Here is a 17,065-nt window from a genome sequence, read left to right as displayed (position 1 = left end):
CAAGACTGGTCATTAACACTGTAAGCCTTGGGGATAATTTTTTTCTCTGATAGTACTGGGCTTGAACCCATGGCCTCATATAAAGCAAGACCTGTGTTTTACTGCTGAGCTTTACTCTTTGCAAATCATCTTTAATCTGAAGAACCATTAAGAAAAGTGAGGCTATTTTGGGGTGATTCCGATATTTTGCTACAAATAAGCTTATACCCTTTAGTTTGATTAAATTCTTATATGAGATCACTATTTTTAAGTTTTGTTGTTTGTTTGGGATTGTACCAGGTGATCCTTGGGACTCACTCCTGACCCTGTTGCGCTCAGGAGTCACTGCCTGCAGACTCACAGGTCATATGGGGCCCCAGATATCTAACCGGGGCTAGCCACGTGCAAGGCAAGCACCCTACCCACTGTACTATCTCGCAAGCCCCGGACGATTTGATTTTTTAAAAGTTGAAACAGCAAAAATGGGCAGTATTCATAAGCCTCTTTAATATGGTCCATTCACCTGGCATTGAATTTGGGCCACAAAATCTTGTATAAAATCTGAATGCTAAATTTTGTACTTTTGTGTTTATTTTGTACTTTACCAGGTGTTGTGGAATATTTAAGCAATGGAGGAGTAGCTGACAACCATAAAGACTTCAAGGAACTAAGGTACAATGAGTGTCTTATGAATTTCAGCTGCAATGGAAAGAATGGAAGCTCAGAAGGGAGAATCACGCATGGCTTCCAACTGAAGAGCGCCTATGAAAATAACTTGATGCCTTATACCAATTACACCTTTGATTTCAAAGTGAGTGACAATCTCTGGGGCGATGTAAAAATTGTTTCAAATATGTGACCACATATATATATATACACACACACACATACACACACATATATACACACAGACATATATATACATGGACACACATACACTTATACGTTACATATATACACATTTTACATTTATCAATATAGTTAGTCTTAACTTGTCCATATGACCCCTAACTTTAAGGATTCAAATAAAGATGTAACCTTATATAACTAAACTTATCTTGAATGAACTTATATGTTTTGGCAAAATTTTCTTCATACGTTGCATTGATTCTTAATAGTATTTTCAGTTTTGTTTAGTGGAGAGTGCTAAAATGTGTTGTTCTTAAATTTGTTTTATATTTGTATCATTTTACTGATGTTTTCCTGAGCAGTACAATACTCCAACTTGAAGAAGAAAAAAATTAGAGGTCCCAGTGTAGACCAGTTGTTCTTTTGGAAAAAGAATGATTAATGATTTAAATGATTAATGACTTTCTGTTTCATCTCGTTCTCTTTACCAGTTTTCTTATTGACCATATCTGCCTATAGCTTTAACAGTGTATCTTTTTAACAGCATCCTCACTCTACCCCCCACCCCATTTTGTTTTGGGGTCACACCTGGCAGTGCTCAGGGTTTACTCCTGGCTTTGCTCAGGAATCTTTCCATAGTGTGCCAGGAATGAAACGGGTTGGCTGCCTGCAAGGAAAGGACCCTACCTACTATCTCTCTGGCCCCAATTTTCTGACATTCTAGCCATTTACACTAAAATGTTACACTATTTGAAGAAATGCAGATGTTACAAAGTAGTTTAGTAAAAAAAAAAAAAATCTAGGGAGAATTCAGTATTAAAAGCCAAAGAAAATTTATGAAATGTATTCATACATTGCCATTAACCTTTTTCTATTTTTAGTGTTGTGTTAGCCTCTTTCCCAGAAGTGAATAGGAAGAAGAAAGGAATTTTTTTTTTCCAAATTTTATTAAAGCACTGTGAATTACAAAGTTGATTCATAGCTGGGGTTTTGACAATGTTCCATCACCAGTCCTGCGACTGGTGTCAGCTTCCCTCTGCCAGTGTTCCCAGATTTCCTCTTCCCGACCTAGCCTCAGCCTGCCTGTGTATTGACAGGCATCTTTTAATTTTGATTAGTAAAATTTGGGTCTCATGATTCTAGTGTTGTCAGCTCTGCTCTGTCATTCCATAACATCACCAATGTACCTGAGTCCCCTTAACCCCTGTCCCCGATGCTTCTCAAATATCTCTTCTCCCCTTTCCCTTCATTCTACTTCTTTTCTTCTCCCTATACTGTGGGACCAGGGTGATCTAGGTACCCCCTTTAAACGATTGCATTTCCTCATTCAGTTACTCAAAATCCTACATGTTAGTGATATTATCCTATGTTTGTCCTTAGAAGAAAGGACATTCATATGCTGGTCTTATTAGTCAGTTTTTGAATCATAAATTTTATTTTATTTTTATAGAGTTGTTCACAATAGTTCATATCAGTTAATATTAAAACACCAATCCCACTACCGTGCACCTTCCTACCACCATAAGAAGAAAGTGTGTGAAGATTGTTGAATTTCATCCTGGAGCCTTTTAAGCCCTTGTATAAGAGATTACAAGCATGTATGTTAAACCCCAACAGATGTGCGCTACTTTTGGTACATCAGTGGGCTACAGTATAAGAGGCCCAGGACATTCTGTGCTGCTCTCTCTTCCGGGAGTTTTGTCTCATAGTCTCTGAATCTTGGCAATTGATGAGATTATATGGTGCCAGGTGCAGTTTGTGGGTATGACTGCCAAGCTACTAGAAAGCTAAGGAGATGGTGGGAGGAGGCCCAGTCCCATTCTGAACTAGTTTGGAGATCTGAGGCACGGGTCCCGCACAGCTGGGTGTTTCTGCAGGTTCCCTCATAGGTGAGGCTTGTCCGAGCCTGTGGAGAGTGGCCTTGAGCATGGCTGCGGTTGGGTTCTGGAAGTTTTCAACTGCCCGGGTTCTGCTGGGGCGGGGAGGGAAACTCAACCCACCTCCCTTCATTGCCCCGGAGAAGACAGCCTGGCGCAGGGTCAGAACGTCAGTTTTTGAATCATAAAGTAGAAAAAGTTGGATCTGATTTTAGTATCTTCTTCTGTCCAGTGGTAGTTTATTCCCATCACATATGCATTGATATGCTGGTAAATATATGTATTCACCAACTCTAGCATAACACTGCTCTTGTATAATCTTAAAGGAAATCCTCTGTATGACTATAGAGATAGACATCTCAGCACAGTTCAGAAATAAAGCTCCTCAAAATAAATTTTCAGCTATTCTACAACTCTTAACATTATTTGGTTTGTGTGATTTGGTTAAAAAGACCAAGTGGGAACAAAGAGATAGTCCAGGGGCTAACATGCTGGTGGTGGTCTCTGCTAGCCCTGGTTTAATTTTGAGCACCACCTGGAGTAATCCTTGAGCATCACCCACTGTTCCCCACCCCCTGTACAAAATAAGACCTAATTATTTTGACTTTATTTCAGTCTTTATTCAAGTTATTTTGACTTGTTTAGAAAGTAAAAGTTAGAAAAACAAAATTGAAATACTTATGTAGCCTATTGTCTTAAATTATCTTATTTTAGAATTCTGTTTTTTTCAGAAGACCTTTAAAATGTTAATAATTGAACAAAAAATCTTACTGTATAATTAGATTGCTAAAATATAATTAAAGGCCCCAGAATGCATGGTTGAGTGTGATGTTTGGATAATGTATGAGAGGATAATATAGAGCCATAAATCTGGAATGAGATATATGGGAAGATAAATAGGCTGACTGGGTAGATGGATGGGATGGGAAGGTGAAATGGAAGAAAGGAAGGATGGAAAAGTTGATTCGAGGACAAAGTACACTTGAATAAAGAGAATTGAAATTTTTATTCAATTATAACAATGAACTTAATTTTGTACAATGTTTGTTATGTAACTAGTGCTATTCTGCTTTTCTCAGCCATGCCTTCCCTTCCTCCCCCAATCCTGAATCTGAGTGTTCGAGAATCATTTAATGAAATGGCAAGCAACTGTTTTCTGTATGTCAAGTAGTAAATGTTTCTTATAGAGAATTTACATTATGTAATTCTTTTCATGTTCTCTAAAGAAAAAAAGCTTAGCGTGATGTTCATAAAATGTTTGGTTTTGCTTTTTTCCCCTCAAATACAGGTAGAAAGACTCCACATTAGTCTTGAAATAAATTTAAATAAAAAAATCCTTAGTCTATATCCCCCTTTATATTTAATATACTACCCTGTATATGCCCCTATACCTTTTAAATATAATACAGAACATGATATGATGTGCAAATGTGCCTACAGTGTACATTACTTTGGTAATTCATAGATATATGATCATGTTCTGAGGGTTTTGTTTCAAACCAAGAAAATGGTTACGAGTGCATCTTTATTTCTGGAGTGTTTCACTTCTGGTTTTTTGGGGGTTTTTTTGAAGCTGAGCATTGAGCCACAGCCGCCTGTGCTCTGTGATCACTTCCGGCATTGCCAGGGATGTGTAGTAACTGGGAATGGAAGCCAGGTTGGCCGCTTGAAGGCAAGTGTCTTACCCTCTACTACTGTCTCTCTGGCCCATGGAATTTTTTTTTTAAATTATTATAGTATTGTGATTTACCAGGTTGTTCAGAAATCATTTGTTTCAGGCATTAAACATTCCAACACCAGTTTCACCACCAGCATACCCTTCCCTCCTCCAGGTTCCCACCCTGCCCCCTTGCAGGCACACACAAATTTACTTCATTTAGATTGTTACAACACAAAGCCAAGTGGGATTTTCCAAACTTCTAGTCAGCAGGAGTCCACTTGTGATCATTGTTACCGCTCACAGTCATGTTCCTGACGTCATGGTGTGAGGACCCGCTGTGCTGCTCGGTGCTAGCTGAGTCTGCCGTGTTACTGTTCAGGCGCAGGGAGCGTATGGGCTTCTGTGCAACTTTGCGTTTGGATCTGCTGTGACAGTACTGGGCTGACGGTACTAGGAAGTTTGAAGGTGTCTGTGCAGCTGCACGGGCCGGGAGCTATAGACCTGGACCAGTTTGTTGGCTTGGCAGTTTGATGAGGTTCAGCTGTGGAGCTGGGCTGGTTCTACGTGAGAGGTGTCAGGTGTGGTAGGGGCTGCTGGGCCTTCAAGCAGAAAGGGAAATCTTCCCGACCCCGTCCCGAGAAGGCCCCAGAGTTCCCAGCCCAGACCAGTCTACCTGGGAGGATTCCGCTGGATCATCTTCTGGAGATGTGGTTCGGGGCTATTTCTCTGCCAGCAAGATGGCCAGTCCAGGCACTGTTGGGCCAGTCTCATGGAGCCAGTGTTTGCAGAAGTTTCTACAACACTGACAGCTAACATGCATATTGACAATCTAATAAAGTGCTAAGAGATAGACAGTTTTACTCAACATAAGCAACTGGGAATACTTTGCATTCTGTTATAGTTCAAACAAGCTAAAACCATCCTGATCACTGTGATGTTTTTTTGTTTTGGATTTTTTTTTTTGCTTTTTTTGTTTTAAAATTTTAAAAAATTTATCTTAATTTTTTTTTTTTTGATCCTTGTTAAGTCTTCCAAAAATGTCATTGCAAAGCTCGGCAATAGCTAAAATGAAACTCTGATATCTTTACTAGTATACTTCTTAACTATTTGTACTTGGAATATAAATCCCTAGACCCACTCTAATGTATAGTAAAGTAATTTTGAATAAGACCCCTTCTTCAAGAGAACTGTTTTCTTATTTTGGTTGTGGTCCTGTCAAAATTAGTAAAGGGTGTAATTTATTTGTAAAATTTTACAATAAATTTTTTTGTTTGGGGTCGACACCCAGCAGTGCTAAGAGCTTGGGAGGCTCTGCGCTCAGAGATCACTCCTGTGGGTTTCAGGGAACCGTACACGGTGCTGGGGATCAAGCCCTAGTCAGCCACGTGCGAGACAAGCATCCTACCCACTGGATTATTGCTCTGCCCAGTAAAATATTGCATTAAATTTTAAGTGGTCTATTTCACTGTGATATCACTTCAAATATTAGCTATAACTCACTCTGAATAGTATTTGTAAAGAAGTATTTTCATATTAGAAATTGTTTCTCATTCTTAGACTCAGGTCTCCTTGATGTAGGTAAGAAACTAATTTGACTTACTCTCTTTCATATGCAACCCAGAATAATTAGACACTAGTTTTGAAACTTATTAGACAGTCCAAATCTTCTTGGTCTGAGAAACGTAACTGATACATATCCCTGCTTTTTTTTTCCCCTAAGGTTACGTAGCAAGGGGTTCAGATGTATCAGTGATATCACATTGTTCAAATAGGAATATTCTAAACCAAAACAAATATTTTTATTTACCATGTATGTTCATATATAAATATTTTATTTTCTGCTTATGTTTAATTTAGTGTAATTTCCATGATGCTTATTGGTAAGATTTCACTAACTAGAACAAGTCAACTGTAAAAATGCCTAGCTATGATTTGGTGGTTTGGCTCTTCAGTTTTGCTTATATTACATGTAAAAATGCAAGATTTTATCTGTCTAGGAGAGTACTGTATTTCCCTGTTAAGTCACTTTTATTTTATTCATTTACTATCCATGAAGAAAAAGCCTCATTTCACCCATTGTCAGGACTATAATGGATATCAGAATTGAAGGTTACTCAGTTTTTTTGGTTTTTTGCAAATTATGGATTGCTTTGAAATTTTTTTTATTGCTAATCATATATTTTCCCCTCTCCCCCTAATCTCTTTCCAGGGCGTGATTGACTACATTTTCTATTCCAAGACTCATATGAACGTGCTTGGTGTCCTGGGGCCTTTAGATCCTCAATGGCTGGTTGAGAACAACATCACTGGGTGTCCACACCCTCACATCCCTTCAGACCACTTCTCACTGTTAACACAACTTGAACTCCACCCTCCACTCCTGCCTCTTGTCAATGGTGTTCACTTGCCTAATCGGAGGTAGTGGAGTACTGCCCCGCAAGGACGGGGATCTGTTGCTATGGACCTGTACAGTTGTAAATCAAAGTATGTAGGAGTGAAGTATGGCCATCCTTAAGCTGCTTCTTCAGGTTCCTTTCATTATGTGTTTGCTGTAAAATTTTGTACATTTTTGTGCATTTTGGTATCATTTGGCACTAGGGCTGGAACCAAAGTATTAACTCTTTCCAAATTTTTTATTTAATGTGTCTTTTTAAATTGGATCTTTTTCCTATTATATGAAGTTAGCATTCCTAATTGAGAAATCACCAATTTGAGGCTCAACAACAGTATATTTCTTTTTTTTTTTAAACAAATACTTCCTTTTGAATGATTTTAGATGAGCCAACCATTTTTGTAAAAGGCAATTTAAAACAGCTACAAATACAAGACTTAAAACTGAGTGGTGGCATGCCTTGCAGGGAAAACTTTATTTCAATTTTTTCTTTCATTATAGCAGTCTTATTTTGGGCACCCAAGTCATTTGCACAGTAACAGAGCACTTAAATTTGCTGGATTTGAACATAAACTACTATGATATTGCCACTAGTCATACTAAGAAAAATTTAGAAATTAGAGATGGTTGCATATATGCTTTCAAAATCAAGCATTTAATAGCACATGACAGTTTATTGGACAAAATTCTGGTTGGTGTTTTTGTATTTATTTTTTTTTGTTTTTGAAGAATTACTCTGTATTTTGTTCCCCAATGGTTATAATATTATTAGAAATATTAATTCTGTCTCTTCAGTTTTTTTAATAGGGAAACAGCAGGTAAAATATACTGCCACATGTCTTGAAAATAAAATTTGGTATGTTTAGGATGCTCACAAAATTAGTGTCTAGTATTTTTCATTATTTTCATCTACCCTTTTCTGCCTGGCTGTGCTAGAAGAACAGATTTTATATGATCTGTATAATTTTTGCTCTTATGGTCAAATGTTAAATAACTAGTGATCCCACAAAGCCCTGATTAAAGTTTTCAGAGTGGAAGACCACAAATATTCATATGCTTCCCACACTGTAGGTCAGATCATTTTTGGTTTTGGGTTTTTGAGGTAACAGTAGGAAGGATTTGGGGCAGAGAGAAAACAGAGAGTAGTCGAAAACCTTTGATCATTTTTTCCTGACTCTAGTTGCCAAATGGCCATTTTATGCTTTTAATCTTTGTTTCCGTTGTCTGTCAGGGTTGAATTAAGAAGCTACTGGTTTATTCCCAACTGTTGATGCTCTTTAAATATGTTTGAATCCTTTTTTTGCCCAGGAGAGGGGCCAGTTGAAAATCTGTGACTCAAGAGGCAGTGAAAGTAATATCATTTTCTGGGGGAAAAATTGGTTGGCTACTTGATGCTAATTATGGCACAGTAACAGAAAAAGGTTGTGTCTGTGTTTTTAAGTTTTTCTTTATTCTGCTTTTTTGCTGCTATAAGAGTTTTCTGAAATTTATATTTTAAACTTTTCATGCACTTTACTGTTTCTAGTCTCAAAATGTGATATTTTTAATAAACAAGAAATTTTCCATTATGTGAATGAAATTTTAAAAGAAAATAGCCTATATTTGTGTCTCAGTAATATATAAAGTACAGGTCAAATTTAAATTATTTAATTAGTTTTAAATATATACAATTTGTTTCCTCTTTCAAACCTGACATCTTAGGCTGTTTTATTAGTTTTAAATGATGCATTTCCTTTGGTCATTTTATACTAATTTCTCCCATAGTAAATTAATCAGGCTATATGAGATATTTCCCCTGAAAGGGTAATTTTAGTGGGCTGAGGGTGGTGGGATGATGTAATATCATATATGGGATTGCATCAGAAGGGTTCTGTAAAGCCTAAACTCCCTTTTAAAAGTGCCTAGTGATAGAGGCATTGTTTGTCATCTATTGTAATTGGAATGTCACTGTAGTTGAGTGAAGCTGGATGTAAATACAATAGACTTTTAAAATGTTAAAGTACCAGAACCAAGAGACAACCTTTAAGATGACGTTTCCTCAATGTGCAGGTATCCCTTCTTATATACCTCAAGCATTCAACATCTAGCCATGCAAATTGATTACCTGAAGCATAGTACTGGAAAGTAGAATAGCATGAAAAACTTAATTTTGTGGACATTACCTTTTTTTGTAATCAGCTACTGTATGTTTTATTTTAAATCTTTTGTTTTGGGTGGGTTTTCTGCTCTGGAGGTATATGCACTAACAAACATTTTCCTCCTTTTCATAAAAGCATGTTAATTAGCAATGTGAGCAATATTTCCTACCATACTTCACTCCCAATATTTTTTGAGATGTTTGTATAAAATGGAATTTAAAGTTCACTTATGATTGTATATGAACCACAGAGGAGCCCATTTATTAATAAAAACTTTTTTAATAGTTAAATGTAGAGGGAAAAAATAAAAAAAAATGGGAAACATTGTAAACAGCTTAAGTTTATTTTGTGTATGATCGAGGCACTCTGTTGCAGGAAGGTGTGTATTGGGTTCTCTCTGCTTCCAACTGCACTCTTTCAAACCATCCATTATCCTGTGTATTTTTAACGTGTTTTTAGTAAATGTTGGTAGTAGCTCCGTTGAAGTAGGTAATTGTGTTCATTGTTTTCGGTGGCACACACATTGGGGCATGGTAACCCAAATTTCATGTGCACGGTTTTCCCTTGGCCCACTGCCCAAATTTCATACACCCTTCACCTTTGTTCCCTTTGTAAAAGGAGTGGTATCTGTTTTGAGCTGCCAATTCAGATGATCAGAAATGCTGCTCTCCTCAGTATTGTCTTGTTAAAACGCATGCCATTTTGAACTTTGGCAGTGAGAAGCCAAAAGGAAGAGGTGAATGACATATGGTATATATTATATATTCAATGACAGTAAAATATTTATGCTCATATGCTTTCTAGTTCTCAGAATACGTTCATAAGCTTTATGCCATAGGGCTGCTGCATATTTTATCCGACGGTGAAAATTTGGGCATTTTTAGATTGTGACAATGTGTTTCTTTTTACTGTTAAATATGATTTCTTGATAATTGTCTACAAACTGGAGTGTTCTTTAAATTTATTAAACAGTGTTGAGAAAGGGAAAACTGCACTGTTGGCCATTAGAACAGTCACGCAAGTGCATGTCAAGTCACCCACTCTCTCAGGCATTAGTATCCGCCTCATAGCTTTACACATTCTGATGGGGAATATCGGCAGCATCCTCAGGACTGACATCTGGGAAAGGCTCAAATCTACTTACTGCTCCTTGCTTGTGACTTTGTTTTAAAATATCGTGCCTGGTGTCAACTTTTAAGCAACAGCACTGCCTGAAAGCAAGCAGAGAACAGAATCCCAGCACCATTCTCTAGGCAACTTTTTAGAATTCAGATATAGTAAATCTTCAAGATTTATGATGTTTATGTAAAAAATTTTGTACAATGTAGCTGAATATTTTTGTTTCATTTCTTCGATGTAAGGCATGTGAACATTCATTTGAATATCACATGTTAAAGTCAGGTATGGCACAATGGGTTCTGAGACCAGCTTCCCCCCTCCCTCCCATTTGCCTTGTTCAAAGCTCTTTTTTTTTTTCTTTCTTGAAATTGCTTTCCAGATACTCATAGGCAAATATTTAATTTTACTAACAAGCATCCTGTGTGAATGTATTAAAGAGGCCACTGTTTCAATGTTGTAGTTTGCAGAAATACAAAGCTACATTTCTTACTTGTCACTTCCTTTGGTGTTTTCACAGTTAAATCACAAAGAAGCAAGTGAGAAAGTTAAAAGCTTATCTGAGGCTTATATCAAATCACTTAGTTCTGTGGTGGATTATATTAGAATTGAGCATTTGGCACATTAAAACTGGAACATGGGCAAATATATTATGTTCCACTTAAAAGCATAGTTAGATGAGTGAAAAAAAAATGTACTTAATGTGTCCCAAGAGTTTCTACAAATTAATTCATGCCATCTATACTTTCAAACCGAATAGAAAGAAGTAGCGAAAGCACAAATAGGTTGTGTTCTTTGATGGACTTTATCCCAGTATTTATTTGTTCTGAGAACGTATATCCTGAGTTTCTAAGAGTTTGATCATTTTGTAAAATGCATCGACTGAGCAGTAGCTCTGGTCACAGAAAGCGTCTTTGGCTTTCCAGTTCTTGGCAGGCCACAAAAATTATGTTTTCATATAAAGAATTCATGGCACATTTTCAAAATGGCACTCTTAAATATATTTTGACAGAGATGTAAATCTCACGTTTGCAAGGCACTCTCTAGCTCTTATTTTTTCCTTTACCTTGAAAAAAAAATTACCTTCCTAATATGTTGATTTGTGACCCATTCCGTTTGAATAGTATCATGTTTATAAAACTCTGAGTTGTAGGGGAAATTAGGCTATTTTCAAAGTGAGGAACTTCAAATAAAAGTTTGAATTTGTAGCCAGATAAGAACTTTTATACTAATGATTGCTTCTGTGATTTTAACTTTTTAAAGGGATTATAATCTCCAAATTTAACTTCAAAGATAAGTAAATTACATCTTTAACCTGGCTTATTTGCCAAAGTTGTAGTTTGTGTATGGACAGAATGCCAAGTGCATTTTTAATTTTAAAGAATAATATTTTATAAATAATACCCTTGAAGTTTAAGGTAAAAAATGTAAATGTAAAAAGAAAGCACCTATACCCATACTGCAGGATGTTCTGAACAAGGTTCTCAAAAATAAAAACTAGTTCTTTTCAGGAAGTTGGTTAAGGGAGAAACATGCCTACTTCTTGTTTTTATCAAATTTTTTCTTTATGCACATTTACCTATTAAGTCACAATTCTTACAAGCAAGAAATACCAGGAAAATCAAGCTTTATTAACCTATTTAGTAGTTTCTTTGGCATAAGTTTGTTTTGGTTAGACCAGTTATTCTTGGAACCAAAGGAAACCAAGCATGTTAAATTTGTTGTATTCAACAAACATGACATTACATTGAGAAAGTAATGGAATGTTTTTAAGTAAAATATTTTTCCATTTTGAAATTATATGAAATAGGAACGTTTCTGTCTATTAAATGTTAATTTTATGGCATATAGTATAAACTCAGTAGCATTGTACTGATACTAGAAGTTTGTGTCATCAGAAATCACATTATGAAAATGGCATGCAAATGCCAATAATATGACTTTTGGCACTGTAGCATGGTACATTCAGCTTTCAGAAATTTCAGAAGTCATAGTTGCAGCTATTAGTAGTAGGTTTTTGTTACAACAATCTTCCCCAATTTAGATAATTTTCCTGTTTGTATGTCTGTAACTTTTAACTCTAAAGCTTAAGAATCATGGCAAGCTTCTCAGAAGTGGTCCTTTCTTGCTTCAGTTTTGTATTTATAGTTACTAATATATGACTATTTTCTTTCCAACTATCAGTGGTGAGATGCACCACGTTTATTTCTCTTTTACTCACATTTGGCTCAGTGTTGACGTGTCAGCGATGGCTTTGCTTCTTACTGAACAGGCTTATTTTTCCTACTGTTTAAGTCTTGATGCACTCAGAGACACAGTAGCCTGGGTGTGTATTTATTTAGAAACTGTACTGTCCTTCCCCGTGCTTAACTTGCTAAAAAACGTTCCCTTACCTGTGAAATTCCTGAGCGGTGCTCTGCCAGCTGTTGGGGCGGGCCGGGCTTGGACGGCTGAGTTCCTGCACACTGGATCTGGGATTGTTCAGTGTTGTGAGTGGCGAATTCTTAAACACCAGCAGCACTGAGAAGTGCACCATGGGCATTCACACAGTTGTCCGACTGCAAGCACGCTTTCGTGTCAGAGAAGCTAAGGAGTAGCGCTCTTTAGAGTACTTGGAACATGATGATGAAGATGAACTTTTCAGCCTTTTGTTTGTTTGTTTTTGTCTCTGGAGAGAGTAGTATGGGAGTAAAATTTTATTTTAAGAGAAAATGTATGTACAGATCTTTTCTTTCTGAAAGGGCCAGGATGTTGGGCAAATTCACTATGGTTAAATTATATCTTCTATTGTAATTTGTTTCAATCGTAAAATTGGGATCAACTAATTGTTCATGAGAATATCAACTCTTCCACTCAGCTTACAGTTTAATGGGGAAGGGTTCATTTATTTTAATTACTTGGCGTTAAATTAATAACTCATTCTGCATACATCTGATTCATTCTGTAGCCTATGAAATGTTTTTGTTAACTAATTGTAATGTGGTTGGAAAGCAAAGCACACAAGTTTAAAACTAAGCAAGAGGTTTTGTTAATATTTTTTTTCCTTTGAGTGATTGGTAGTTTTTTATTGATACTATTCTAAAACAAATTCTGGTTTAGATTGTATATTTACTTTGCTTTTGTCCTAAGAAGAATCCAAGCATTAAATCAAATTGTTACTGTGTTCTAATAATCAGTTTAAAATTTAAACTTTTTTCATTAGAAGATTTAATGAAGTGCCATGTAATTATAGTTTACTAGTGTTTAATGTTTAATAGACTGGTTCTGTGATGTTCTGATCATTTAACAATCTGTCATCCTTGGAGAAAGTGGTTCTATGTTGAACACATTCTCTCTGACAAAATCACCAGCTGCTTTATTTTTCTATTTATTAAAATTCAATAGTCGATGAGGTCTGAATCTTGACCAACTGCTCAGCTGAGATGTTTTCATGATAGACACTATGTAATGTGCGTACAAAAGGACACAGTTGGGTGGTAGTATTTTTTTCATTAATGTGAACATTGACTAAACAAAGCAGACCTGCCTTTCAAATCTTATGGCAGCTCAGAAGGGAGGTGCTTAAGAACCTTAACTACTATGTCAGATGACAAAATACTTTTTTTCATTTTGGAGATTGGGTACTGCTCACACATGATGTATAGGGCTAAATATGTGCTTGTTTCCTTGCACCTGTGTACTTCCCTTTTTCTCCCTCCCCTCCCGTCCCCTGTAGGCAATAAATGGCCATTTTGCAACTGCATACTTTTGTCTTGGTTTTTACTCCTTATCTGTGCAGTACTAGTCTCCGCTTGTAGGTCAGTCCATCTCCTGTAAAAGTGATCTGAGGAGCTAAGGTATTGAAAATGGATAAAATAAATTCCTGCCACATTTTTCCCCTGGTGAAATCATGTTACTCCCTAAATGGCACTTGATTTAGAATAGATGAAGTTGTTAGTCATAGTTAGAAGACGTACTTAGGAGAAGGAATCTGAGTAGAGGACATTTTGTTACTTCAAATGAAGCTTTAAGACCAGAATGCGGTTTCCTGTATTCTCATTTCTTGTCTTAATGCACGTGGAAGTGTATATTCAGTAGGACTGGATTCCTGAGTGACTGAGCCACACTCCCTTGGTGATTTCATGCTGGACACGCAGTGGGAACGAGAAGCCACTACCATATCTGCATTTTAATCCAGTAAGCTTGTCAGTAAGCTGGAGCGATAGCGCAGCGGGTACGGCGTTCGCTGTGCACGCGGCCAACCCGGGTTCGATTCCTCCGCCCCCCTCGGAAAGCCCGGCAAGCTACCGAGAGTATCTCGCCCGCATGGCAGAGCCTGGCAAGCTATCCATGGTATATTCACATGCCAAAAACAGTAACAACAAGTCTCACAATGGAAATGTTACTGGTGCCTGCTCGAGCAAATCATTGAGCAACTGGTTGACAGTGATACAGTGACAGTGAAGCTTGTCATTTTGGCAGAGCTCATCCTGATTGATGAAAAGGATGACACAGTCTGAGTTCTCAATAGTAACCAATCTTGACAGGTAGGCTACCAAGACAGAGTAAATGCATTCAGCAAACATTTAGGTATCTGCTAAGAATGATGAATGTGGGGCTTGGGAGTGGGAGGGGGATGAAGTTGTCCGTGCCCCTCTGCTAATTCACATTTGAAGCTCCCATCTAACTGATCAGGGAAATTCTGAAGTGTTACAGCGAGAGTAAAGCTATCTCAGATCTGAGAGTAGAGAAGGGTAACATTGTCAAGTATCTGGACATTTTGAAAACTTGGGGACATTTTTTTGGAAAAATGATTAAAGATATGGTATGATTGAGAGTACTCTTGGGAGCATGTGTGTGGGGGGGATCTGTCTAGCTTGTTAAGTGCTCAAGAAGGATAATAGTCTGTCATACCTTCACTGTGAGCCTGCTACTGACCCCCAAAGCAAGAGATTACATTAGCCATTTCTTAGGAGGGCTTCCCGAGGGAGAATCACCCCTGAAGTAGATCTTGAAGGGTCTAAAATTTAGGACTGCTTTATTTAAGAAGACATTTCTACGATAGGGCAATTTAGATATACTCATAATGCCCTTACATTCCACCATATGACCTTGAACAAAGCACCCTCATTGACAAAATACATAAAAGAAGGGCCGGAACAGTAGTGCAGCGGGTAGGGCATTTGCCTTGCTCACGGCCGACCCAGATTCAATCCCCAGAATCCCATATGGTCCCCTGAGCATCGCCAGGACTAATTCCTGAGTACACAGCCAGGAGTAACCCCTGAACATCACTGGATGTCACCCAAAAAGCAAAGAAAAAAAATCTATATCACAGTTATTTCCAAAAGCAGATTGTAGTAACTTGATATATGAATACTATAGGTTTTAACAATATTGTAACTACCCAAAGTAAAACTAAAAGCATTTTTAAAAAGTAGTAGCTTGCATGCAAATTGGGGAAGTGATCACAATAGGAGAATACAAAAGTGGACCTCGGGAAGGACAGGGCTAGTGAAGGGTGTGTTGCCGAATGATCATCTCTGCGTAAGTGGACCTGAACCTGCTGGGCGAGGGCCTTCTAAGGCGCTGAGTAGGGTGCTCCTCAAAATTGTCTTTATGAAGGATGGGAGAGACTTTATGGCTCCCATGTTCCATGAGATGGGTATTACCCCATAGTTGTTGATTCTTACCCACGTTTCTGCATCTATCAAAACAGCCACCTTCCTGCAGGTACGCCATACAATCTCAGTGGAGTAATAGGTTGGGGTGGGGGGGGGGTGTCGAAATTGAGAAACATTTGCTGCAACCAGGTCAAAGTGCTTTAAGTCACATTAAGGTGCGGTTGGTTGCCAAGACAATGATGAAAGGAAGGAAGTGAGCTAAGAAGACAGCAGTTCGCAAGAGGAGACGGACACAGCGTTCCTTCTGTACACTGATTCTGGAATTGCATTTTTTGGAGAAGAGGGGGCCATGCCCAGCTGGAGCTCAGGAGCTACTCCTCGCTCTTTGCTTGGAGGTCACATCTGGAGCTGTTTGGGGAACCATTGAATACTGGTGATTCAACAAGGGTCGGCTGGGTGACAGGCAAGCACCTTTTACCCTGAAGTATCTTACTGGCCCCCAAATCACTGTTAAGTCTCCTCTATTACTGCCTCTATGGTCGCAGGCTGTAATCTCAACAAAAAGTAGAGGGGTAATACAACAAGGTACAGTCTCTTAGATAACCGGTCTGAGGCTACAGTTAGTGTTTGTCATTTTTCCTCTTCCATCATGCTTTATATATGTATATAATTATATATAGTAATTATACATACATACATATATATATATATATATAGAGAGAGAGAGAGAGAGCACTTTGCATCAATACCTAAGTAGATCAAGGATGCTTCTCGGGGGTTGGAGCAATAGCACAACGGGTAGGGCGTTTGCCTTGCACACGGTCGACCCGGGTTCGATTCCTAGCATCCCATATGGTCCCCTGAGCACTGCCAGGAGTAATTCCTGAGTGCAGAGCCAGGAATAACCCCTGTGCGTTGCTGGGTGTGACCCAAAAAAGCAAAAAATAAATAAATAAACAAACAAACAAAAGGATGTTTCTCTGTGATTTGATGACCCAGACATTCATCTGAATAGGGTGGTGTGTGTGTGTGTGTGTGTGTGTTATTATCTCAGATGATAATTTAAAAATAAATATATTGGATTAGAAGGTGGATGCTGGATCCTAAAATTGGCAAAAGCAGTAAACTACTTCCAACATTTCAGCTGATGGTGCTGTATGGAGGACGCGGTATTATCAGAGTTCAGAAATTAGCCATCTAGTAGGAGCTGGAACTGCGCAGGGGTTTTCTTACGCTATCTGAACTATGTTGGAATTGTGATCCCATGTTCAGTACATGCCAGAGAGAAAGGAGAAATATCCTGGATCTCTCTCTCTCTCTCTCTCTCTCTCTCTCTCTCTCTCTCTCTCTCTCTCTCTCTCTCTCTCTCTCTCTCTCTCTCTCACACACACACACACACACATAATCTAAATAGCTTACTGGCCAGTCCTACTTAGAAAACACTTGCTAAT

At 37.9% G+C, this 17,065-nt stretch overlaps 1 protein-coding gene across 4 annotated transcripts in view; it reads left to right on the top strand.

Moving 5' to 3' along the window:
- Positions 1–13,753, top strand: part of CNOT6L (CCR4-NOT transcription complex subunit 6 like) — a 110,437-nt gene extending 96,684 nt beyond the window's left edge. For all 4 annotated transcript variants that reach the window (XM_055138484.1, XM_055138485.1, XM_055138486.1 and 1 more), the window contains 2 exons: positions 588–790; positions 6,575–13,753. In XM_055138484.1, coding sequence (XP_054994459.1) covers positions 588–790; positions 6,575–6,787 — 416 coding nt within the window. In that variant the 3' untranslated portion in view covers positions 6,788–13,753. The remainder of the gene's footprint in view (positions 1–587; positions 791–6,574) is intronic.
- Positions 13,754–17,065: the final 3,312 nt, after the last annotated feature.

The sequence above is a fragment of the Sorex araneus genome, chromosome 5, assembly GCF_027595985.1.
Source record: "Sorex araneus isolate mSorAra2 chromosome 5, mSorAra2.pri, whole genome shotgun sequence".
NCBI lineage: Eukaryota > Metazoa > Chordata > Mammalia > Eulipotyphla > Soricidae > Sorex > Sorex araneus.
The sequence above is the reverse complement of the archived record's forward strand: the minus strand, read 5'-3'. Positions and strand labels throughout refer to the sequence as shown.